The 26,945-nt window shown below is 39.8% G+C and overlaps 1 protein-coding gene across 1 annotated transcript in view; it reads left to right on the top strand.

Moving 5' to 3' along the window:
• LOC309687991 (piggyBac transposable element-derived protein 4-like) overlaps positions 1-25,650 on the top strand; it is a 192,004-nt gene extending 166,354 nt beyond the window's left edge. Inside the window, exons 2-4 of the mRNA XM_082503381.1 lie at positions 23,603-23,771; positions 23,964-24,901; positions 24,991-25,650. Coding sequence (XP_082359507.1) covers positions 23,642-23,771; positions 23,964-24,901; positions 24,991-25,539 — 1,617 coding nt within the window. The 5' untranslated portion in view covers positions 23,603-23,641 and the 3' untranslated portion in view covers positions 25,540-25,650. The remainder of the gene's footprint in view (positions 1-23,602; positions 23,772-23,963; positions 24,902-24,990) is intronic.
• The last annotated feature ends 1,295 nt before the right edge of the window (positions 25,651-26,945 follow it).

Below are 26,945 nucleotides of genomic sequence, written 5' to 3'. Positions count from 1 at the left end.
TAATAAAACAGGTGTGGCATCTGCAATGGAAAACAACCCTACCACATTTTATCTTTTGGAGAAAACATATATTAGTATTGTTAAAGCACAGCTATAATTTGCTGTATAATTTCCTACATTCCATATTTATGTCTAAGTTCCCGTTTACTGCTTCACATTCCACTTTTTTATGACTTAGTACACGAAATAGAAACTGCATGCTATAAATGCATCTGATGAATCCGACATAAGTCTGAAGGCTAACTGTGCAGTAGTCTAAAAGGCCTCGGGGTAACAGAGATCAAGCCGTAACATATGAAAGCAGGTTAATGAGGTGGATGCAGCGTATAAAAATGTAGACAAGGAGAGAAGGCAAGCATCTTCTAAAGTACCGACAAATAGACAAAGTCAGATAACTGCTAACTGCTTTTTCCTCCAGCAAAAGGCAAACAGGTTCATTTGAGTTTTACACTTGTTCTTATTTAGTTGATCAGATTTGAAGCGCAAGTAAACTTTAACCGGACCAGACAGCCTCTGGCTTCACTCTTGAGTTTATCAATTCATTTTTACGACTGGCATTTGTTACAGTTTCAGATTATTCTTTGATTTCTTCCACTAAAGACAGACACCAGGTTTGCATACACACACAATAGATTATATTGCTTCCCATTAGCTATATTTATAATAATCAGCTTGTGTTTTAGAAAACACTAATGCACATCAATAATTTGTCATCACTTCTCCCATAATGTGAAAGCAAAATGATTAACCTTGATGGTGGAAATCTGTGCTTCACAAATGTTAAGACTGAAAACTGTGTTCAAGAAAGCCATTACAGTGTTTACTTTTTAGCTTTGTTGCTCTTTGCATAATGTTGCTAATGGTATTACTCAAGCAATGCCACACGATGAGTCATTTATGAAGGTTGGCCAATGTAACCCATTCAGTTTTATTTGGATTCATCCTTGTTTGGCATTTATCTCTATTTCTCAGAAGGTATATTATTATTAAGGTATATTATGGTTTCATAACTTTTACATAACTATGTTTTTAGTTTGCATTAATGGGATTTGTTTTTTGTTTACAGTTTTTCTACATCAGACATCAGATCCATGTCAGACAGCGCTCGGGTTTTTTTTTTACTTCTACTTGCACAAATGCATCTAAATAAAGCAAATATACAATGCAAGCTTTTATAAAATTGGTCAAATAAAATTTAGATTAGCCTATTTCCATACAATGCTGTCTCATTACTATTTAGGTCCAAACTCTGAAAGTGTAAAAATCCTATTGCTCCATTTATTTATGTAAATATTTGCACATTTTTGGTGGACCAGATATGATTGAAAACCCCAAAAAATTATACATCAAGAGAAATGTTGAAATGTCCATATTTTGGGATGTTTGGCTTTTCTCTAATATCTTAAATTTCTTAATAATGTTCAACAAGTTGTTTTACTTTTACCATGAAATGTTTACTAATTATCAGATTGTTGGGTCTGTGTTTCGACAAGCCCCGCTAATTCTAGAGACTTATTCATCATGAAGAAAACAAGACAGTCGATCGATCAAACACTTGCGCAAGGGAGGCCTGTGTCCACCACGAAAATGACCTCAACCACGACCTCCCTTGCTGCCCTTTTTATTGAGACACAGTTCACACAAAACACGCCAGAACCACGCCCACATGGTCCTAAGACAAGGCATTTGTATGTATATGTGTGAACTTCTGTAAGAATGTGTTATGTGAGAATGTGTGTGTGTGTGTGTGTTATGCGAGAGTGTGTGTGTATGTGTGTGTGTGTGTATGTGTGTGTGTGTGTTATGTGAGAGTGTGTGTGTGTGTGTGTGTGTTATGTTAGAGTGTGTGTGTGTGATCCTGTTGATCAAAGGGTCATATAACATAAAAGCACAAGAGGAACATCCTTGGTCATAAAGAGGGTCTCCCCCACACCCTAGATGGTTCACCCTAGATAATACAGTGAAGCCATACAAAGGGGAGGAAGTTTGCCAACATCAAACAAGGGTGTTCCTGTGATAAAAACACTACCGCCTCCCCTCCCAGAATCTTAAGGATCTGGGGAGGGGAGGACAGAAATAATTTTTTAAAACTATGTACAAATGGTAAACATAAAAATGACAAACATTTAATATTTGAACTTAACACAGATATATCCTAATTTTATTTTTTACAGTTTTGTCTAATATAAATATAAAGATTTCATAAACTTAATATCTATAAATGATTTCATAGCTGATAAGGATGTGAAACATGTTTAACCCAACGCATTTTGACAAAGCCAGGTTGCATTTCATATTTATAGCAACTACCACTGTATCTGTGTACATTTATTTATTATGTGCTTTTAAAATATACTAAACTATTCACCATCACATGACATATTTATCTAACAGTACCGGTTCCAATGCAACATTTAAGCACTCTCGTGTTGCCATGAGCAGTAGTGCATGAGTAACTGTGTAACTGCATTGCGTTTGTAATTCTTGTGAATACTGTATCTCAGTGGTACAACAGTGGTCTACAATGTAACAAGCTCCAGACTTGAGGGACCAGAGTTTGTTAAGAACATGTAGAATTTATGTTTGGCTGTAAGACAAGAAAACATACATGTGACAAACTCATAGCAGTGCACCGATAGATTATGTAGCTGTGATATATTAGCCAGTGTAGCAGAACATTACATAAGAGGGCTTTAAGTGGAAGGAGCAAAGGGAAGTGGGTGGGGTGAGCACTGTTAATGTAACACAGGTGTCACTGACATCAATTCTGTTGCGTTGAGAACAGCACGCTCCTGCCCTGCACTGATGCTCTGAGGTAGTAAATATTTTTATGTCCTTTCAGTCCAACAAATGTTTTTCTAGACAGAAGTCTGTGAATTAATTTGATTACACAAGATGTTGACTTGTGCTGAATAACAGAAGCCAATTATGTTTTTATCAGCCACAAGTGTGCTCCCTGTATTGTTTCAGTGTTATGAGAATGTAAGTGGGAAGTACCACAGAGCCAGTTTTGACTATTTTGGGTTGAGTTTAATAATGTGGACAGATTTTATCAGTGTGATTGCTTACATTTACCCCGGTCAACAGTTTACTGAATAACCACAAGATTAGGCATTTTTGGTAAAGTCACTTTTTAAATATTACACCATATAAATACTATTAATAGAAAATGTAATAATTGTGTAATTTACTGGATATAGACTTTTAACAGCTGGCAATCAAGCATCCTTCTTTTTGAAAGGCCCACAAACATGGCCACCCACCTTGGTGCTGCTGGCTGGTCCCAGACATGACAGACTAAGGCAGCTCAGAGCAATGTTAGTGATACGACTGGCAAACGAGAGCAAAGTCAAACACAAAAGATTCCAATTTAAATAAATGGGAGCTTATTTGACACGAAGACAAATCTTTTTTAATCCGTTCGACCGTCGATGCTGCTGCACTCACATGTGTTCCAACGGTTTATTGTTCCTGTGTATATGTTAGTCCACAAATATGCCAAAAGAAGACCTGCAAGGTAAAAACAGAACAAATGTCATATTTTACATATAGTGAATATACCCAGCTTTAATCAGCAGCAGTAACTTGCTGTTTCATAAACTGTGATGAGTTCCAGTTTCCTCACATGGAACACTTAGATCCAGATGTGAGCTTAACAAGTATCTGCTGTAAACTTAGTATCAAGAACCAGGTCAGCCACAAATCTATACAGGCTGTATAGATGTAAATATATACAAATATTGTGTTCATCTCTTTATTCCAGTAAGAGTCTTCATAACCTGCAGACAGATGCCAGTAACAGGCTTTGCGGCCACCAACAGAATCCACTCTCGCTGTTGCAGAGCACAGTCCCGAGGCTTAACCCTTTGGGACCTTTCCAGAAGGAGTGACTTTTTAACGCTCTGTGTTTCAGCGTTTCAGTCATCTGTTTTAAGTTTGAGTGCTAGTGAGACCCAGCCACTACCCATAATGCTAGCTATTTTAAAAGCTGAATACTATCAGATAACAGCAAAGCCTTATTTAGAAATGGTCTCCCTGAAGTCTCTATACTGGCACAAAATATTTATTCTGCTTTTTGCTAATTCCAACCCAGAAACGCAGCGTGTTATCTAATAAAAAACAAACAAACCACTATTTCCCACAGAAATTATCGACCGGCACTATTTCAGTCGCTGGCACAAGGGTGCCAGACTACTGAGTACAAGCAGCTAAATATGGACTCCATAGGGAGTCCAGCAATCAAGGACAAGACAGTCATTTCCCAGTCTAAAATGCCAATGTCTGGAATTATTTTAATGCTGAGAGTTAAAACTGAACTATATTTTATTTATTATGTTTGTTTCCACAAGAGTCTCATTTAGTGCATAGGAAAAAATACCCAAATATCCAAACAACAAGACGAATGACAGTACATGAGTGACGATGAATAAGAACTGAACTCTGCTATTGTTTTCTCTGCTTTTGTTTTGTTTGTTTTTGTTTGTCTGTTTGGTTACGGGGCGGGGGGGAGAGGGGGGGAGTTGTGGTTGCTGTTGTTTTTTGGGGGTTATGCTTGTTATGTGTATGGGTCCTGAGGTGTTGTTGTTGTTGTTGTTGTTGTTTTTTTTTTTTTTTTTTTTTTTGGGTTTTTGTGTGTGTGTGTGTGTGTGTGTGTGTGTGTGTGTGTGTGTGTGTGTGTGTGGGCAGAAACTGGTTTTCTGCAGTGTTTTGTCTATTGTAGACCTGGTAGGGGGAGAATTTGGGTTGGGGGGTTGGAGGGTATAATGGACATACCACTGTTCTGAAATCAAGATTGACTTAGCTGTTGCTAACTTTGTATGTCATTGTTGAAATTAATAAAACAAAGTTGAAACAATATAAAAAAAAAATAAAAATAACTGAACACATATTTAAGTGAAACAGTAATGATACGAGATATGCTGAACTTTATGAAAAGGTTACTTTTCTATTTTAATTAGGGTCTGATACTCGACGTCACTGTCTCTAGAATAGAATAAATACAGTTTTCACAAATGGCTGATCAAATATGATCCTTCACTGCTAAAGGGTCAACATGGCCTTAGTCTTAATTTGAATATGACAAGAAAATGTCAGCAGCCATTCTGTAGTTGATCTATGGCAGAGGTCCCCAACCTTTTTTGTGCCACGGACCGGTTTATGTCCGAGCATATTTTCACAGATAAATAAGGTGTCACGGATAAATACAACTAAATAAAACCAGTATTATTCATAACACACGGGAAAAGACCCAGGGAAACCAAGTTAACAATAAAAACGATAAAACAAATAACGCTAAAAACCCTGAAAACCATAAATTTCACACCTGAACCTCAACTCTCGCAGCCCAGTACCAACCGACTCATGGACCGGTACCAGTCCGTAGCCCGGTGGTTGGGGACCACTGGTCTATGGTACATACCGTTGACCTAACATCCTATCATAACAATATGATAAAAGTATTTTAAGAGGGGTACAAATCCATAGTATCTCCAAAAATAACAGACTTTTAGTTGCTTTTCTTTTTGCTGCTGTTTTTGTATCACTGAGAATAAAATCACAGATACTGTTTTTTCTCTTCACTTTAGCTTCACCTAGCTATCATCGATACTTTCCATCATTGATGTTGGCTTACAAAATGCATCAGTGTTGGCACTCTGTCAAATTCAACACATTACATGGTTACAGAGAGCCACAGATAAGGAGTAATTAGCAATGGAGTGTGCATATTTACCATCAATCACAATATATATATCATTATTTTTAAAAGCAGTCTCCTTACATATGATCAAATCAAAGAGTGCAGAGAAAAATGAAGACTAATGAAAAGGCAACCCTTTGTTTGACACCAAAAATGCTTATTACAACTGAAAAAAGCATCACCAGATACTTTTATTGTAATCTTAAAGTAAATCTGTGGCTCGCATGTATGAAGATTGTGTGGGTACAGTGCAGTGTTGCAGGAGCCAAGCTGAGACAAGCTGAGAGTTCTTTTCTTGGCTTATTTTGCAGTGAGCGTGCTATGACCCTGGGCTCATGGCCAGAACGCTATAGCTGAAATGCCTCTGGAGTGCTAATGCTGTTCTCCAATGTAGTTATTATTTGTTATCGGTTTTATCTTTCCCAGGAAATGGGTAAGAATCCAAAAAGCTCCAAGCACACTATGCTGTGACCGTGGACTGTATAATGCAACGACTGTGTCACCCTTTTGCTTTTGCCACATTTTTAAGCCTTTCCTTTAACTTTTGGTCCATGAGCACGTTGGATTTTTTCAAGACCAAATGGATCATTTCTGAAGAAGGTAAGATGGTAGATATGATTTTTGTAACAGCAATAACTAAATAAATAAATAATAAAGTCCTCCCCTCCTGTCAGCCTGTATACTTAGAGGTGAAGTGGGATAACATCAAAGTTGCAAGAGTAAAGTGCTTCTTCTAATTGAGCAGCTTCCTGCTGCAGATCACAGTGGTGAATGGGTCTGGGAGTTTTATTTCGTGCACTTTTTACTTTGTTTCTTGAACAGAAAATAATTGAATTACAGTGGGGGACTAAACGCCGATATATGGCGTTGCGTTGATTGAGCTCTGATATCAAGTTTGTGCCTCTTGCACCCTGTTGTGTGTTTTCTGGCACTTTTAGTTATAACTTTCAAACCTCGGTGAACAAATGCAAGAACACTGCAGTAACTAATGACTTATTTCATAGACAGCAGGAAACACAAGTCACACATATTTGAATGTGCAGCACAAAGAGAGCGTAAATATGTTACAAGTGAAGTTAGTTTTTAATGATTTATTTGAATGAGATATACAGTCATCAAAGTAGGAATCCATCCAGGTCCCAGATTAAATCCCACGCTTGGTGAAAGATTTCAGTGTACACATTTCTCTTGCAGACTAAAACATGCATTTCAGCAAATATAACAGCCTGAACTGCCAATCTGAATGGGTTTTCTGACATTGTTATTGTTGGCCCATGTTTTGTGTTGTAGTTACTGTTAAAGGGGGTCTGTTCTGCTTTTTCCCAACTTTTCCTGGTAGAGAAGTTAAAAGCTTAGACTTCACACATGACCCTCATTATGTCTCTGAATAAGGGCTAGGGGATGAGGGGAGTAACAGCTGAAGGGTAAAACTGTAAAAATACAGTTCTGCTGAAAAGGACTCGCCTCAAAAAGACGGCTACACCACTATAAAGGACGGCGCAGACATCCTAAGAAGAAGCAGAGGTGATTATACAAATCAAAGGAAAATCCCTGTGCTGCCAGTAGACACTAGCTGATCAGTAGCTCCCAAAACAACACTAATCTCACAGTCAAACCACTTAAACAAGACACACCGCTACAGCTCGCTACTCTCAGGGCTGGCTCACACACTGACCGAGCAGCTCTCCTCCAGCTTTTAAACTGTTGGGTGGCTGATTGCTGAGTGGAGCCAGCTGCACACTGACTCCTCATGGATACACAGGGCAGCCGAGGAAAGAGAAACAGGACACACCCACACAAATCACACGGGCCTGCTAAGAGCCGTAACAGTCCTGTATGATGTCACTGAGAGCAAATATGCCAACGTGGGCAGAGCATAGACACACGGGTAGCCAATCACAAGAAAGCTTAGAAAAAAAAGACATCAGTTAAAACAGCTTCCTTCATGCAGGGGATGAACTGAGAAGCAGCGCAGCTCTGTGCTGTTCATTGGCATTTACTGTTTTCATTCTCATAAAGCAATTGAAATAGAAAATACCACGTATTATTGCATCCAGCAGTTTAATCAATGTTTGAATTTTTGGGTGAATAACCAATTTCCCCCAAAACAAGCACTTTAAAGATGTTGAATTTATTATTATTTGTTTGTTTTGGTCTTGATTTGCTGAGGAATAAAAAATGGGTGAAAAATATATGTTTATTTTTTTAAGCACAATTGTCACTGTCACAGCTAACACCTAGAGCATTGGCATTTTCTGTCAAATACAGAGATAATAATGAGAAGAAAGAACCGGCTCTGAGAAAACTAGAAGAAGAAAAGGAGATGCAGGCAAAATGGGAGTTCATGAAGCGGTGCAACAGATGAAGAAAAACATGGACAGTGACAAAGGCAGCACGGCATTATGCTACCAGCAGCGCAGCTGGACACAGATTGAACACATAATGCTATGCTCCAGTGTTTCTGACACCAAAGTGTCTCAGTCACATCCATGCACGCCCATAAAGTATCACTACTTCCCTCCGCTGTTTGAGAATACATGACAGTGCTGTTCCCTGGCTGAGTGGGCAGTGTGTGGATGTGACACCTCCAACCAGCCGTGACTGTGTCTCTAGCATTTGTTCTCCCTTTTATGTAAGGTGTTCACACCTATGGGTAACTTAGAATTTCCAATTAACCTAACCCCATTAACTGCATGTCTTTGGATTGTGGGAGGAGGGCAGAGTACCCGGAGAGAACCCACGCAAACACTCCATCACCCCCTTGTCCTCACCCCTTCCTCTCCTGTTCATAGTAGTTATGTCAGCCATAATATTTACTGTACTTAAACCCTGACTAATGCTGTTTCAGTGCCTTCCTTCCCTGTCGCAGATAATTGTCTTGATCAATACGGACCCATCCCATATCAGTGAAAATTTTCACTGCTCATTTTCTGCAAAGCCTCCCGTGTTACTTTCTGATGGTATTTGTGAGAATTGGCAGTGAGTTTTCTGACACAGTCAAATTGAACAGTGGGAGGAATATTTAAACAGATCTAGCCGAGAAGAAGACAGCAGACAAGGGCAAGGATTTCTAGAATAAACTAAGACTGATGTAAAGATGTGGCTCATATCGCCTGCATTGGAATGGAGATTTGTCAAATCCCTCTTTGTCAAGTTTCTGTAACACTTTGAAACAGCCACTGTTCTAATAACTAAACAACAAAGAACCAGAAATAGGAAGTATGGCTGTATGTATGCATCAAACATGTTCTAAATTAATTATGTAATAGTACCAGACAAGCAGAGTGTGTTTTCCCCTATGCCTTATAATTGTAATGTTTATTGTTGTTTCAGTAACTCAAATACAGTCGATACACAAACACTTTTAATGTGTACCATAACCTGAACATACTTGTAACAATATGCTAAAGTTTTTTATTCAGTTTTTTTAAGCTGATGTATAAAAGAGGAGGACACAGGTGGACTACATTTTGCAGAAGGTGCAATCAGGAAGAGATAAGATCCTGTAAGGTGTTGTTCTGGAGGGGGCGAATGTAGCAAAGCAGCATTAGATGGTCGTCTTTAGGATGATTTTGGAAATGAAGAAGAGGAAGCACATTAAAGCAGAGCCAAAGCTTAAATTGGGGAAAGTGAGTGGTAGAGAAGAGTTACCAGCTGTCTGGGAAAGTACAGCTATAGTGCTGAAAGAAACTGCCAAGAAGGTTTTGGTGAATCCAAAGAAGAGGACAAGGAGACTTGGTGGTGTAATGAGGAAGTAGAAAATATTCAAAGAAGAAGAGCATCAAAGAAACATTGGGTAGTCGGGGAGTACTGTGAGGACAGGCACACAGCAAAGAGAGATAAAGGCAAAGGAAAAGGCAAGTGAACCAGAACAGAACAATATTGTCCTGAACGGGTCTGCTTCAACCCACCAGCAGTGACATAACATCTCCCTGAATGTGTGCAGGAAGTGAAAGTGACACTGACTAATCTAGTGGACAGTTAGTGGTTCACACAGTGGCGCCAGACATAGCAGGTCTCACGCAGCAAGTGTGATAATCATCATTTGGCCTGGAAATGTTGGCACGAGGCCAGCGCTCATGGCTGTCGAACAATTAATATTAAAGCAACTGAGCCGATATAACTGAACTCTAACATGCTGTGTCTAACATCAGCTATGAAATAAGCTCGAGTGTCACAGCACAGTCTGGTTCCCTAACTACGAGGAGAAACTCTTCTTTTTAAACAGGCACCAATTTTGCAAAAGAGAGTAAAAAAACAATTATTTATTGTATGTTATTGTGTCATAGCAACAATTGGACAGAATTTGGGACAAACATTCATCTGTTTCCAAGGATGTATGTAGTTAAAGGATCGTGGCTCAAGATTTGGGAGTTCACCATGTAATCGGAAGGTTGCCAGTTCGAGCCCCGGCAATGTTTGTCATTTTCCCATGCAGTGTTCTGTTGGTTAATATGGAGTTTAATATCTGCTACATACATTCATGGTTCCCAGACGATCGATCGTAATCATTTTGGTGCTGTATTTGACTTTTCATAGCACACCAACATAAGTGACATTTGTGGCTTTCAGTGAAATATTTAAATGTGACCTGGATTGCTAAAAACAATTATATTGCTAATATTTTGGCAGTATCCTGACCTTTCCTTGTTAATAACCAGTTTTATTTTAATCAACAATGGCTGACATTGTCATAGAGTGCAACTCTTTTCAATTACAACTGTATTAAATGAAAATCTCAACAAAACGCAGCTAAAGGCTGTAGACTTACTTGCAGACTTAGATGTATACAGCTTCATTTATAGCTTTAACTTTATTCTCGGTGAGGCCCAAAGTGCAGCTTAGATTGTTAGCAGATATGTGCAGCTCTCAAGAGAACTGACCAATCACTGCAGATCCCTTGCCAATCCCCAACACCCAGTCAGTTGTGAGACAAGTGAACTCAGCTTGGCACCTTGTCAGACAGTCTCTCCCCCACAGTCTGAAACTATTGGAGATGGTGTATGGTGGGTGGATGCAGTGTGTGTGTGTTTCCGGAATACCTTCAGGGGTATACTGTGGACCGAAATGAACAAGAACAGCGTGTTTGCTCTCGCATCGATGACTAAGGGCAATCAAGAGTGAATGTGTGAGTGTGGTTTTCTTGCTCCGTTGGGAATTTCACAGCTTTCCACGTGATGGTCAGTGTGACTTTTTCACTTGAGACCTGTGAATTGGGAGGGAATTGCTTTGAAATAAACTAAATATCTTTCCAGAACAATCCATCTTTGATGCTGTACTGGTTTCTTGGAGTGCTGAGGCTTGATTTTTGTATGGGCCAAGAGACACAGGTCATGTGGAAGCCTTTTTGTTCCAGTAATCTTTATTTTTGTCCTTCACTGTGTTTCAGATGAGGATTTTTACTACCATGAAAAAGCTTTTCCTTTTGACGAGCAGATAGTTTGAAATTTTCTCAGGCAGAGCACTGACAGTGACTTTAAAATTACCGATAAGAAATGACAATTTGCTGGCAATAAAATTTTTATTAACAAGTCTAAATTGCTAAGTAAAGCATTTACACGCGACTCATAGATTAGATCTCACCACACAATGTCACTATGACATTACCGTGTACTGAAAGCATGAAAACAAAGACGTCTCTTGCCAAGTTTCCCAAACAAAATTGAATAACAGCCAATGAACACATCAAAGTGGATTTTGAGGCCATTACACCCTTACAAAAATAGATGACACATTTAAAGTTGCAGATAAAATACAAATTACACATTCCTGCCATTGAGTTCTAACATTCTCTGTTTCACATCCAACCATTTAATTACTAACACCTTGCTAGTCCCAGGTTGGGCCCCAATTTGGCTTCAGATGTCTTAATTCTCCATGGCGTAGATTCAAGAAGGTGCTGGAAACATTCCAGAGAGATGTTGACGTGATAATGCCATGCAGTTCTTGCAGATTTGTTGGCGGCACATGATATGAGTTTTCTATGTGTCAATGGGCAGTTGAACAAGTGTATCAATGAAGTTCACTGCCCTTCTACACCAGATCTTCTCCTACCTGCAAAACCCATTTTAACTGCTGCTTCTTTCTAAATCCTGTTGCAGCAACTGACACTTGACACTTAAAAAAACAACAACTCTCAAATGACATCCTGTACTTGTGTACAACTTAGCTTAGAGAATAACTTCACAAGGCAACTATTTAAACACAAGGCTGCTACACAGTGTATAGATGTTCCACAGATATATTGTTTTCTTTCTGCCACATTTCATCATCTCTTCAGTAAAACCAAAAACATCAAATGTGTAATTTACTATATTTTCTGCATATTACTGTCAATTAGTACGCTTAGACCTGTTCTAAAAACGGTCTTCCTTTTGATGTATTTGGTGTGTTTCCTGTGTTTTTGGTGGTCAGATGACAGTTTTAAATAACAAACAGTTGGCAATTCTTATGTGCCGATCTTTAAAAAAATATGCTGAACCTACAAGTGCATATATTGATTTAGATTCTGATAAAATCAACCAAGACAACATACAGTCTCTACAAATAGGCAGAGAAACATTGGAAGTTCTGGTTCTTATCACTCTGATCTCTTTAATTCTGTGCCAGGTTAACAAAGCTCACAGAGGAAATTAACCTGTGCAGTTTTGATGAAAAACCCAGGAACAGAAAATCGACCACTTCTCTGCGTTTCAGTGTCTGTTTAAAATCGATACATCAGATCTGATCAAATATGTTTGCAGCCAACCAGCAGAATCTGTCTGTTTACAGGAATGTAATGAAGTGCATCCAGTACATGACACTGCATTACAGAAATGTTTCCACATTTCATTTGAGAGACAAAAGGTAGACCAAGTTTGGTGTCTGCAAGTATATTTAGTAAATAAAGCAGTAATCTATAATCTCATCAATCATTCTAAACACACTAATCAGGGTTAAGTGTGTTGACGGTATAAATTGGATTAATTGGATCTTCTTTTTCTGTCTTTTTTCTTTTAGTTGTTACTGTTTTCCCCAAACGATTACTTTTGAAAATCACTACATTTCTGAGATGAGTTGAACAACATCAACTTTCAATCAATCTGGAAGAGTTTTCTTTAATACCACATAGACACCCATGGTGACCATACTCAACATTTAGGCCTGGTCTCTTGGCAAGTTTGGAAATACTTGTGAAAATGCAATCTGTTTGTTCATGTACAGGGACACAGGTTTCTTTGTTACAGTCACCATGATTTTGAAAGTATTTCAACTGAATGAATGTTTGTCTTGAACAAAGTAAGCAAGAAAATTGAGCTTTGAAAAAGGCACCAGCTAAGGTATCAGCTAACTGACTGAAAACAACATTAAACAGGGAAGAAAATATAGCTTAAATATAAAAGAAATACCAAAGAAAGTGTAAAAAGCATTGAGAGTGGAACTTGAGTGATATATGTCACCCTTTTCAACGTTCATGTATGCAGATCTAACAAATCAATGCATGAACATTCCTGTAAATGTTCAGGGCAAAAGGTTAAAAATGATGTCTGGGAACATGGCTCAATAGAAGTGCAATGTGACTGCAGTACTCACAAAAATCACCTATGCTTAGGATGCCACATGGAATATGTGTCTAACATCAATACAGACTGAAGTGGCCTTTGGAATTAGCTGAATAACAGTCTTTGGTGCCTTCAGTGGTGCTTAGCAAGCTGGCTGCAAAGCCTTCCAAAATCTTTGACTTTACACACAACAACCTCATCAAGTGTTAAACAAGAAAGGTGTGGAAAACAGAACTGACAAGTGATTAATGATCCTGTGTGAAAACATCTTGAGAAAGATTTTCCGCAACCAGGCAAATTACATCTGTCAGGTTTGATGTGCAGAATTCACTGTTTCTCGGTCTTTTCTCAAATCACTACAGCCAAAGAATGTGTTTAATGCTCACACAGCATGTCGGCAACACAACGGGTCAGCTGGAAGACGGAACAACTTGCACAGTAGTTCTCTAAGATAACAGATGTTTTTAAGTTTTATTGCTGCTGGTGTATAAAAATCAACCACACAGTAATGCAGTCTTTACAAACATTTGTAAAATAATAAGTCATTCTAAGAAGCTCACTGATTTGAGACTTGGGACTGTAATAGGATGCCACCATTGTAACAAATCAGTTTGTCAAGCTCCTTCCCTCCTAGATAAACACTGTGCCATCTATGGGTTTCAATCGCTGAGCAATTCTAATGTCTTTTGTCCATATAGTGTTTAAAAATGCAAAACATCACTTTCCATTGTACGCAAGTGCGACATTTGCACACTTCTGAATTTACAACCACCAGCTTTCTGTTGACTTTATGTGAGTCTGTATCAAGGACCTGTGTGAGCATACCATCCTTTAACTTCATGTAGTTGTTGCCATCTTGTTCCTGGTTAAAACATGATTAGTAACTGCTACTTTCAACTAGCAGTTATACTTAACTACTTATCAGCTACTTTTGTTCTCTCCAAATTAGCTATCATGTTAGCTTTGCTGATATTACACTGCTTAAATTACATATACAAGTTACATACTGGAGAATACCTCTGCAAATATGTTACAATGTTGAATTGGTATTATTATTATTTTTAAAAAGAAAATTTACTAGTGCTGTGAGTGTTAATCTTGTTAAAATGACGTGGATCGCCCCATGCACAGGGCGATCTGCGTTAACTCGCTAACGCAGACTTGCTGCGTTAATGCGATTATGATGTTATCGTCATTTTAACAAAATTAACGCTGACAGCACTACAATTGACATATTTTAAACTTGAGGTTAGGGTTAAGATCGTCAGTAATGATGACGTAGACCTCGGTGTTAAGTACACTTTCAGTGAATAAGGAGTGCAGGAGCCTTGTTAAAGCTCTAGAAGAATTTGTCTCTTACCTCAATGTAAGTTAATTCTTTAAGAAAAAAAAGTGAGGAATAAATGCTAAAATATTCAGTAATACAAGACTTGTGAGATGCTGCTGTTGTGGTGTTTATGGTTAGAAAAAGCCAGCCCAGTGAGGTGAAGGATGATTGCCTGGAAACTCTAATAGTATAAAGCTGGAATTTCCAAGGCTGTCCTTTAAAATGCCATAATACAGCTGCTGCTTTGTTTTTCTGCACTTGTGCCTGCAGCACATCCTTTTAAGTTGTGCTATCTTCTTATTTTTCACGGAGGCAAAAGGTTTATTTGTGACTTTTATTACATCTCATCTAAAAGCAGAGTCAATGGATGTCCTTGGCTTTAAGCTAGGTTCTTAGTCAGTGGATGTGAGGAGAGGAAAAACAATCGTGCTAGTGTCATTTTTTTTAATAAGAGAAGTTAAATTTTTTTTAATGATAAAGGAACAAATATGTACACTTGCTCGTTCCTTTAATCAGCATTATGAAAATTAGACAAGGTAAAAATTAAATGAGGTGCCCAGATACAAGAGGAAAGTCAGATGTTAAAGAATGTGAAAGCTGACAACTGGAAGTAAGAAAAAAGGTTTTCACATGTCTATCACTGCCACAGCTGGGAGAGATTCATGAGTTGGTATCAAAAATAGCACTTTGGATTTGCTGTGAGAAAGGAGCCAAAGTAGTAATACACTGGAGACAACATGACTGGAAACCATGCTTTATGAAGTCACATGTTATGGCTTTGAATTATGCAAACTGAAAATAACCAACGTTTGTGTGTGCACTCAAGGGAAATGAAACTAAGACAGATAGGAAGAAAACTGCTAAAGAGGTAAAAAAGTGGTTGAAAGAGTCACAAACAGATATGAATGTTGAAGTTGTATCTAGTTGGTGGACGGGCTTCTACTGATGTTCATGGTAAATGGTCTGTATTTATATAGCGCTTTACTACTTGAGTCCACCTGAGTAGGTGCTCACAGTTAAAGCTGTGTGCTGCAGATAGCCATATTATTATTAGCTGACATCACTGACATCATACAGATCCAGAGATGGAAAAACACCAAAACAAAGTATTTAGAGGAGGTCTGAATACTGAGCTGTTGTCTCATAGGGATAAGGTGTAGGTAATAAGGAGAAGCTTAATATGTATTTAAAAAAATCACTTAATTAGTAAACCAAACTTCCATTGATTCTTTATAATTTATTTTTATGTTCTGTGTTTATGTCACAGTGGATTCTGAGTCTGTAGTTCACAGGAAGATTTTCTTGGTTGGTAGATTTAAACTATTTTCTTTGCTTCTTTTCAGGTGAAACCACAGGCTGAGCAACGGATTCTCTCTTATAAACTGTCCCCAAATCATAGACTTTTAATTCCACAGTTACATTTGAGAGAGGACTAGGCTCATCTTTTTGATTTTTAGTCAGATGAGAAGTTATCGTCACAGCTAAACTCCTTCATCACTGATAATGAAGGAGTTGCAGTACCAGCAGGGTAAAGACAAGAGTTAAAGACTCTTAGGAAGGTATGAAGCATTCTTCTATACCACAAACAGTTAAACTAGACCACTAATATGTATATACATGTAAATGTGTTAATAATGTCTGTTGCCTTAAACTAAAATGCTGGTCTGCTCTGCTGGTACTGCAACTTATTGAAACTTATTGCAACTTCTGCAAGCGTGTTCATTTCATACTTTGGAGACACACCACGTCTATTACACGCTGTACCGTGATACTGCATTTGAATTAGAAACAGTTATTTGGAAACTTTGACAACCTTGATTTTGACAATCTTCCTTTGATGAAGTTGGTAACAGGTTGCTTCCCACCAGGTAACCTTTCAATATTAACAACAAAAAAATGCAAAAGCAAATGTTTCGAGTCAAACAAAGAAGGTTGCCACCATATTTTTACTCAAGTGTGACTCAGCCATAAGACAGGATTACATCACTTGATCTTCATCAGTGTATGATTAGGATTCTGATAACCATTTAGGGCCATTTCAGCGTAAAGTCTGTTGATGTTCAGTGGAGATGTTTCTCACTGCAAACTGAAGTGCACTTTCAGATCCAAAGTGCTGATGCAGATAAATAGGGACTGTGTGTGTGTGTCTGTATGCAGTGCTGTAGCTGCCTGCCCTATCTACAGAGCAATCATTTTATCTTAGTGCATACGTCCTTATCACTACAACCATTTAATGCACACACCTGACTGCCACTGAGTAACAGTCTCCTGTGATTAAAGTGTGTTGCTCTCCCAGGACTTGCATGCACACACACCTGACGGCTACCAAGTAATCGCCTCCTGTGATTACACTGTGTGTTCCACAAGGACCTACACACACATGCCATAACACACGGACCCACACACACAAATATACACAGTGCCATTTCACCCAAAGGAATAATCTCTGCAGCTGGTATTTAGAGTGAGTGAGCAAGTTTTCTCTAACTGGATTAGCGTGGGCGCTCCTGCTGCTGTCACAGGCGAGATAGAGCAGCTATAGTGCTGCAAAGCTTCCTAGTGATGGGAGAACATCCAGAAGGGAAGGGGGCTGCTGTGGCCACATCCAAGCTTCATCTCAAGTCTCAAATTTGTAATCTCTTATTTTAGATATTTGGGAGTTGGGTCTCTCCAGGGCATGTCCACAACTTTTTTTTTCTTTTACCCCCAACACCAGGCGAAGAAAAAGCTGCCTCAATCACATTTTGTGCTGATCATGAAAACACTCAGCCAAGCACTTTCTTTCCATATGAGGAGCATTTTAACCATGATACCTGCTAAAATCAGCAAACACTACTTACATACAATCTAAACACTTCCAAACTCCCAACAAATCAGTGACTTTGTCACCTGAGGGGAAAACTTGAGGTGCATTTTAAGAAAGTTTAGACATCACTGAATGGATACCGAGTAGCTGCATAAAGATGGTCAAGGCCATAAGGGAAATGTATGTATTATGAATGGGTTATGATTTACACAGACTGTTAACCATCAAGAGCTTATGAATGTGACTTGACCACGACCCGTTTTCATTCTCCTCGTGTCTTTTGTGTTTTGTTTGCTATGTTTCCTGGAAACACACTGGGTGTGTGTCTGTGAGCACAAATCTCAGGCGAGGCTTCAAATCCCACTGGGAGCTTTTCAGAAGAGCAGCATTGGTGCTGAGCTTCATTATGAAATATAATGGGAGACCAGTAGATGTTATCATATAGGTTTATTAGTTCATGACTGATTGTGTGTAAATGCTCATTTAGCTTGCGGTTATGTTTTGGGATGATTCTTAATTGAGCTGAGTTGATATTTTGGGATTTAATATAGCAGTGGGAAGGAGAGGCCAGTCATCTATGTGAGAGTTCCTGGGGCAAACCAATGTGACATACCAAAATATTTGTTAATATAATGCAATATATGTGTTAGTTACGTGCAGGGATATATATATATATATATATATATATATATATATATGTATGTATGTATGTATGTATGTATGTGTGTGTGTGTGTGTGTGTGTGTGTGTGTGTGTGTGTGTGTGTGTGTGTGTGTGTATATATATTTGAGGTTTTGAACATTTGGCTTTTGGCACTGTTACCAAATTAGTTTCATGGGCTGATGCTTTGGGGCAAAAAAATACCACAAGTTGGTTGAGTTTTACTTCACTTTCATGCCTCTTTGTCAAAAACTTAAAGCTGCTGCCAGTGAAACTGACATGAAGATGGGATGAATCCCACTATGCCATTCCTGCCTCTGACTTCCTGCTCTGCGCTGCTTAACACGGCTCCTGTGAAAAAAAATAGACCCGACTCTATTTTTAGCAACATGGACCGGAGCGCTGCTTCTGGGAAGTGTCTAAAACATTCTGTCTGGGGGAATCACAAGCATTTTCTTGAGTGGTGGCGATTAGCTCTGTTGCGCATATTTGAACAGCTGGGTCCAGGGTGGTTTTTGGGGTCACTGTGCAGAAATGTATAAATGTCAGCATGTCGATGCCTTACTGGTCTCCTTCAGTCAGCATCCATACCTGCTTCATACGATCATCACTAGCACTAAATGTCCCGCCACCTCCCGACTTACTGCTGTGTAGTAGATACAGGGTCAGTGCTAAGTTTGTTATGTTATTACATCAGCTCATCTATGACTGCATTCTCCAGCCTACCTCACTCACCTTTGGCCTTCTAGTCTGCCTGCCGGACCTCAGCCAATCGCACCACACTCCCAATCTACAGTCCTCTACCTGCTCGGCTATCTGCAACGCCAGGCCTTCAACCATCCACTCCATCTCCACTCCAGCAGCTATTTGAAGTCAGTGCCAGCCTGGGCTAAATTCCTGCTTGTGGGTCACTAAAATGTCTCTGACCTTAACAGAATTAGGGGAGATGGGAGTAAAGGAAGTGAAAGCTGCAAATGAGCCTGTTGAACTTCAGCATGTGCATTTGTGGTTTGCAGGGTTCAGTTACACTAAAATCAATTTCACTGCTATTTTAAAAACTGCCAGCAGGTGTTCATGTTTCTCAGCAGACGATGACTAATCCACGAGGGTTTTTTCTACCAATCCCTCAACTGTAGCTGAGAATCACCTCTTTTTATGTTTGAATTTGAGAGACAGTGACTGAAATGAGTCTGCTGATCTTGTAGTCTTCACATTTCTTTTGCTGCACGTATGCGCTTCGCTTGTGATTTTGATGATCCTCCTTCATTTCATTTCATTGAAATATCCAAATCCACTCAACAGATTATTTCTCAAATTCACTGAATGACTTGCTCCCGTGAGGAGGAGCACACTTTATATTGTGCATTTCATTAGGTTTTATGAGAGCTATAAAGTTATCTGACTACACTTATCCTCATCCTCATCATGCGTTTCCCCTTCCGTTGTTCAGATTCATGGTTTTAATTTTATCTGAAATTTTATTAACTCTAAAATTCCCTCTAAGTGTCATAATCAGTGAGGCGGGCCGTGCTTACACAGAACTCAAGAGATCAGATCTTTGTCAAGGGACAAATCCATAGTCTTTATTTACAAGGTCCATAGAAGGGGAAAGTCCATTAATGAGCTCAGCGCTCAAATCACATGAACAGGACCAGCATGTTCTGTAAAGAAGAGAAGAACAGGTAAGTGATCAGTGAGGCAGGCCACAGGCTGATTGGAGCTGGTCTCACTAACGTGGTTACTTAAACACTCAGGTGAAGACTGAAGGTTCTCCCTAACAGTAGTGGGCGGCTGATCAGCGGATGGCAAACAGTTGCAGTGCAGGTTGGGAATCCTAGAAGGATTTTGCCCCTGAAAGGTAAGGAGTGGTTGGGAGCACATGCTTTAACATGCTCGCACCTTTCTGAAACAAGAACTTCAGATGGTTATGTCAACATGCTGTCTATCAAATTTGTGATAACACCTTTTGTTTCAGTTTCAGTTTACAGTAACACTTTGGAATTCATCCGATATAACATCAGTTTCTCATGATTGAATTAGAAATGACTTTTTAAACATGTGCACAAAGTTTTGTACAACATTTCCAGAAAATGTGTTTCATTGTTTAATGGACACAGCCCAAAATAATCACTCAAAACTCATATCTGGAAGTGGATAGAACATCCATTAAATGGGAAAGCTTCACAGTGCTACAGTTACATTTGGTTACACAGTGGTTGGGGACTGTAGCACAAACAAAATCACTGCAGCTGTGTTCAGTGAACTTAGAGTGTCTTCACCTTTCAAAAGCTTGCTTTAAAGATGGGGACCAGGTAACTTCAACCAGCAGCTTTAGTGACGGCAGTAAAACTGTTGAAGTCAGTCTGCTGTTAGTTTAATTAAATGGGATAAAGTTGGCAGTTGCATGTAAACTAGTTGCGATAATAGAAACTCCTCCAGAAATTGTGACATAATTGCTGCAGAATGGTGAGAGGAAAAATAAAATAGGAACTCTGCAGCATTGCTTTTTCATATGAATATAACTAGAATAGGATAGTTGGGAACCAGATGAGTCAATGCCCTGATTGCAAAGAGACACTTTACAGAAGAGGAACGGGCTGACTTAGAATGATTGCAAAATATTAAACCAATTATATAAAAATTATTTGCAGCCCTTTGCCAATCTATCTGAGAGTGATTGCAGTTGATCTAAGTAAAATCCCGGCTGTTTGGAGACAGGTTGACTCCAACCAGAGGAACTATACCATTAAGAGTCACCTGAGACATTGAAACAAGCTGAAAACACTGAAACTCTTCAATGTCATCAATCAAGAGCAGAAACTTGAAAAAGGAAGAGACACAGGAGACGTAATCAAACCGGGAACTAAGGATTACAACAACAAATTAAAGCTGCAAGCAGCTTTAATTTTATGAGGGCCCTCACACCCCCCGCGCATCGAGCCACGCCCAACACCTACAACCAGCACGTCCAATCTGATGTCACATTGATGGAATTTATGCATTTAACCACCAGCTAACATTTCATCTCATTCAATCATGATTATAGTCGTCCCACTAGGTGGCGCTCTAACCATTACTGACAAATGGCATAACAAACATTTCCGAGCTCGAGTCTCGTCACGCCTATGACCTTTGGGAGAGATTGAACATTGTTTTTTTGAGTGACAGCAGATTACTGCTTTTTGGCGAGTGATTGAAACTCTACGAGCCGCCATGACCACCCCGTTTCCCTGAATGTAAAAAGCTTCGCAATTTAACATCACAAAGGTCTTTAGATGCCACGCACTGCAGATCGGTCCAATCTGACGAAATCCCTTGGAGGAGTTAGTCAAAGAACGGTGCCTGAAAAGAGGGGAAAATGTCGCCAAAATTGCACATTAATTTTAAAATGGCTGACTTCCTGTTGGATTTGGGATATTGCTCCAAGAGACTTTTTTGTACATCTTGATATCTCCTATAAGCTTACCAGGTTTCAGACTCATACATAAAACACAGAGCAGGGGCTGATGTTTTGAAATTTTGTAGGGGGCGCTGTGGAGCCATTTTGCGATATAGGGCTTTGGAGTTGACATCACGCCGCAATGCATTATGGGAGCGCAGCGCCATTTTCGGGGTCTACGAATCAAACCAAACACACTGTGTTGGAACGACAACTACAAGAAAGATGCTTAAAAGCAGCTCAAAAGAGAATGAACTGTATAGAGACCGATTTCATTCAGAGGCAAAGCAGCGGTACTTGCAGAAAATAGCGTGCAATGGAAATGTGGACCAGTATGAAATAGGGCCGTGGAGTAGAAACCCTGAAGACCAACCGCTACTGACGTAGCCTGACATATTTTCGTACCTTATCTGTGGAATCAGCGCGTACAAGTCGTCATTCAAGCAAAGGTAAGTCAGCTCGAGTACTGCGAGTGAAATGCGTTTAATTTCCTTGCAAACATTCAGATTAGTGCAGCATAAATTCATTCATGAGGGGAAATTACAGTGAGAACATGTGGAGGCTGTTAGGTGGATAACATAGCGAGTTCAGTGCATTGATGTGACATTGTCCTGAAGGATTGTTATTCTTTATGGTTAAAGAAATTGCACTTTATTCATATTTATTATAAATAATCCTAATTAACACTGGAATTCCCAGCTTCTACCGTTCTACCTTTAAAAGCCGGAGAGCAGTCAAGTCAAGAAGGCTTCTACCTGAGACCCCCGCGGAGTCATCATTTTGCGTTTCTACCTTTAAAAGCCGGAGAGCAGTCAAATGCTGGAAGTGGAAGCTAAATTGGCTAGTCATTCATATGTATATTGGGTCGTTACCTAGGAATTCTGGAGGGAGGGGATTGGGGGAGAAATCAACACACATGAGTCTAGGTCCTTTGTTGCTGACATTTATTGATAAAAACAGTAGTTTCATTTCATGTTATTTCCTTTTTCATTTCAAGCAAGGAAGTGGATGTAGTTAGTAAGTAAGATATTTCAGACATTATTCTGACACAGAGGAGGAGATACTGGAATTATAATTAGTATCTATGCATGCATTTGTGATTTTGTTTGACCTTCCCATTGCTCACAATTTGAATTTGTTCACACTGCAGATGAGTGTCTCAGTCCCCAAACAAGCTCTCTTTTTCGGTGGAGAAGCAGTCTCCTCATCCGCAGTGAGTGTGGAGAAATCAACACACATGAGTCTAGGTCCTTTGTTGCTGACATTTATTGATAAAAACAGTAGTTTCATTTCATGTTATTTCCTTTTTCATTTCAAGCAAGGAAGTGGATGTAGTTAGTAAGTAAGATATTTCAGACATTATTCTGACACAGAGGAGGAGATACTGGAATTATAATTAGTATCTATGCATGCATTTGTGATTTTGTTTGACCTTCCCATTGCTTACAGTACAAAAAACCAACCATTTGTACACATATGTACTAATAATAATAAAAAGTGAGTGCAACACTGCAACCCATCACCCCGTCGTTCAGTGGTCGTTGATCAGTGGTCCATTGTGGCACCATTCAGAGCACTGGTACAATAGTACCAGCAAGATATGGGAAGACATTGCAAATGTACTTGGATTTTAGGTTGCAAGCCACCCAAAACTTGATCCCAAACTTGTCAGGTTTACTTGCAATATACTGCAGGAAACCCGTCACCCCGTCGTTCTGTGGTCCATTGTGGCACCACTGATCAACGACCACTGAACGACGGGGTGACGGGTTGCATTGTTATGTGGTCACACCCCCGTCGTTGATCAGTGGTCCATTGTGGCACCATTCAGAGCACTGGTACAATAGTACCAGCAAGATATGGGAAGACATTGCAAATGTACTTGGATTTTAGGTTGCAAGCCACCCAAAACTTGATCCCAAACTTGTCAGGTTTACTTGCAATATACTGCAGGAAACCCGTCACCCCGTCGTTCTGTGGTCCATTGTGGCACCACTGATCAACGACCACTGAACGACGGGGGTGTGACCCCGCTGATCAGTGTGACCTGACCCCACTGATCAATTGTGATCAAGGGTATATATATGATACAATCTCACTGCACTTAGCCTAACCCTTCATTGCCCTGAAGAATCCTGTGGTGTACGGACCTCCTCTCCAAGGAAAGAAAATGCAGAGAAGACTCACCACCCAGCAGGCGTTGGAAATGATCCTGGCGGAAGTCGACCCTTGTGACTCGGATGGAGAAGACCTAGAAGTTCAGCCGGATTCGGACTCAGAGCTGTCTGATCAGTCTTCCGGTTAGTTTCATTTCATGTTATTTCCTTTTTCATTTCAAGCAAGGAAGTGGATGTAGTTAGTAAGTAAGATATTTCAGACATTATTCTGACACAGAGGAGGAGATACTGGAATTATAATTAGTATCTATGCATGCATTTGTGATTTTGTTTGACCTTCCCATTGCTCACAATTTGAATTTGTTCACACTGCAGATGAGGAGACTGCTTCTCCACCGAAAAAGAGAGCTTGTTTGGGGACTGAGACAGCGAAAGATGGCACAGTGTGGCGTGAAGAACATGTGGGGACCCGTCTCCCTTTCACCCCTATAGAACCGTACGCTGCAGATGGAGAGCCAACGGCTAAGGCCAGGAGAAGTATCTTGAGTCGCCTTCAGAGCTTCCTGTGTTTCATCACTCTTGACATGCTTCGTAGCATTCAAGAATGGACTATTCAACATGCACAGCAAACGGAGCATGTTTGTTGGTTCATGGACCTCCCTGAACTAATGGCATTTATTGCTATTGTCATCTTGCGGGGGGTTTACAGGGTTCCATCTGTAAATGACTGCTGGTCAGCAAACCTGGGAAACCCACAGATAATTGGAACTATGGCACGAAACCGCTTCCAAGACATCATGCAACACCTACGCTTTGATGACAAGTCCACCCGCTGTGATCGAGCAAAGACTGATAAGTTCGCAGCAATTTCCAGTGTGTGGGGATCATTTGTCACCAACTGCATCACGTGCTACAACCCTGGTCTACATATCACCATCAATGAACAGCTTTTCCCATCAAAAACTCGGTGCAGTTTCCTGCAGTATATTGCCAGTAAACCGGACAAGTTTGGGATCAAGTTTTGGGTGGCTTGCGACCTAAAATCCAAGTACATTTGCAATGTCTTCCCATATCTTGGCAAGGACCCCAATCGTCCCACTGGGGAGAGACTTTCCGAAAATGTAGTTATGAGGCTGATGGAACCATTCCTGGACAAGGGCAGAAATGTTACCACTGACAATTTTTTCACATCGCTTTCACTTGCGCAAAAACTTCTTAGACGGAAAACCACCATCCTCGGCACAGTCAACAAGATTCGCAGGGAAATTCCTCAATCCACTAGACAGACAGATCGCAATGAATTCACCACTCAGGTATGTTGCAGGTCTTTTGTGGTTCTATGTTTATGTGTTTCATTGTGTGTAAAAGGGCTATGGAATTAACAATTTATCTTATTTCTTAGGTGTTTTCAACCTCTGCTGCCACGCTGACGGCGTATGCGGCCAAACGGAAGAAGACAGTATATATTCTTAGCAGCATGCACAGCGTGGTTCAGACCGAAAACACTACCAAAAGGAAGCCAAACACTGTCACCCTTTACAACAAGACAAAGTGTGGCGTGGATGTGATGGACCAGATGGTTCGGGAGTACACTGTCCGCAAAGGAACACGGCGCTGGCCAGTTGCCGTGTTTTATAACATGATTGACATGGCAGCACTGAATGCACATGTGCTGTATCAAGAATGCACCGGGACGAAGGAAAGACGGGTGGACTTCCTGGTAGCCCTTGCAACCGAATTGGCTCACTCTCATGTAGCTGCGAAGAAGGAAAGAAAAGAACAGTTGCTTCGGACACAACCCTCCACACCGAGCCCTGGAAAAAGGGCCACGTGTCAGGTCAAACACAGATGCAAAAAAAATCAGGCCACTGTGCGATGTGTTCACTGCTACAGGTACACATGTGGTAAATGCAGGCGACAGATACCGTGGCAGTGCCAGGATTGTGAGTGATTGCTGAAAATGTTGTAATGTACTCACTCAATTTTTGTTATTATTTGTAAACATGTGTACAAACGGTTGGTTTTTTTTCTATTTTCATCAATAAATGTCAGCAACAAAGGACCTACATGTGTGTTGAGTTCTCCCTAAGATGGCATACTGAAACACTCCAAGTGTTTGCAAGTAAACCTGACAAGTTTGGGATCAAGTTTTGGGTGGCTTGCAACCTAAAATCCAAGTACATTTGCAATGTCTTCCCATATCTTGCTGGTACTATTGTACCAGTGCTCTGAATGGTGCCACAATGGACCACTGATCAACGACCACTGAACGACGGGGTGACGGGTTGCAGTGTTGCACTCACTTTTTATTATTATTAGTACATATGTGTACAAATGGTTGGTTTTTTGTACTGTAAGCAATGGGAAGGTCAAACAAAATCACAAATGCATGCATAGATACTAATTATAATTCCAGTATCTCCTCCTCTGTGTCAGAATAATGTCTGAAATATCTTACTTACTAACTACATCCACTTCCTTGCTTGAAATGAAAAAGGAAATAACATGAAATGAAACTACTGTTTTTATCAATAAATGTCAGCAACAAAGGACCTAGACTCATGTGTGTTGATTTCTCCACACTCACTGCGGATGAGGAGACTGCTTCTCCACCGAAAAAGAGAGCTTGTTTGGGGACTGAGACACTCATCTGCAGTGTGAACAAATTCAAATTGTGAGCAATGGGAAGGTCAAACAAAATCACAAATGCATGCATAGATACTAATTATAATTCCAGTATCTCCTCCTCTGTGTCAGAATAATGTCTGAAATATCTTACTTACTAACTACATCCACTTCCTTGCTTGAAATGAAAAAGGAAATAACATGAAATGAAACTACTGTTTTTATCAATAAATGTCAGCAACAAAGGACCTAGACTCATGTGTGTTGATTTCTCCCCCAATCCCCTCCCTCCAGAATTCCTAGGTAACGACCCAATATACATATGAATGACTAGCCAATTTAGCTTCCACTTCCAGCATTTGACTGCTCTCCGGCTTTTAAAGGTAGAAACGCAAAATGATGACTCCGCGGGGGTCTAAGGTACTACCCCGAAATGACTGCTCTCCGGGGGTGTAAGTGTTAAACATCTTGCTTCCATGTTTGTATCTTGTGTCACTAAAAATACAATTTATTTTAATTTTATATATTGATCAATGACCTGCAGAATCTCCTTATCATATTAAGGGATTCATAATTGTCACTTTATGCTTTCTCCATCTCTAAAGTGATTACCGGTACATACTTTAGGTTCATTTTCTGCAGGCAGATTAACACTATAACATGCAGCGTTCTATAGATGGACACATAAAGAAATGAAAAATTACATGTATGTGCTAACTTTCTAAACACTTT

The sequence above is a fragment of the Aulonocara stuartgranti genome, assembly GCF_965226115.1.
Source record: "Aulonocara stuartgranti genome assembly, chromosome: 2".
Taxonomy (NCBI): domain Eukaryota; kingdom Metazoa; phylum Chordata; class Actinopteri; order Cichliformes; family Cichlidae; genus Aulonocara; species Aulonocara stuartgranti.
The sequence above is the reverse complement of the archived record's forward strand: the minus strand, read 5'-3'. Positions and strand labels throughout refer to the sequence as shown.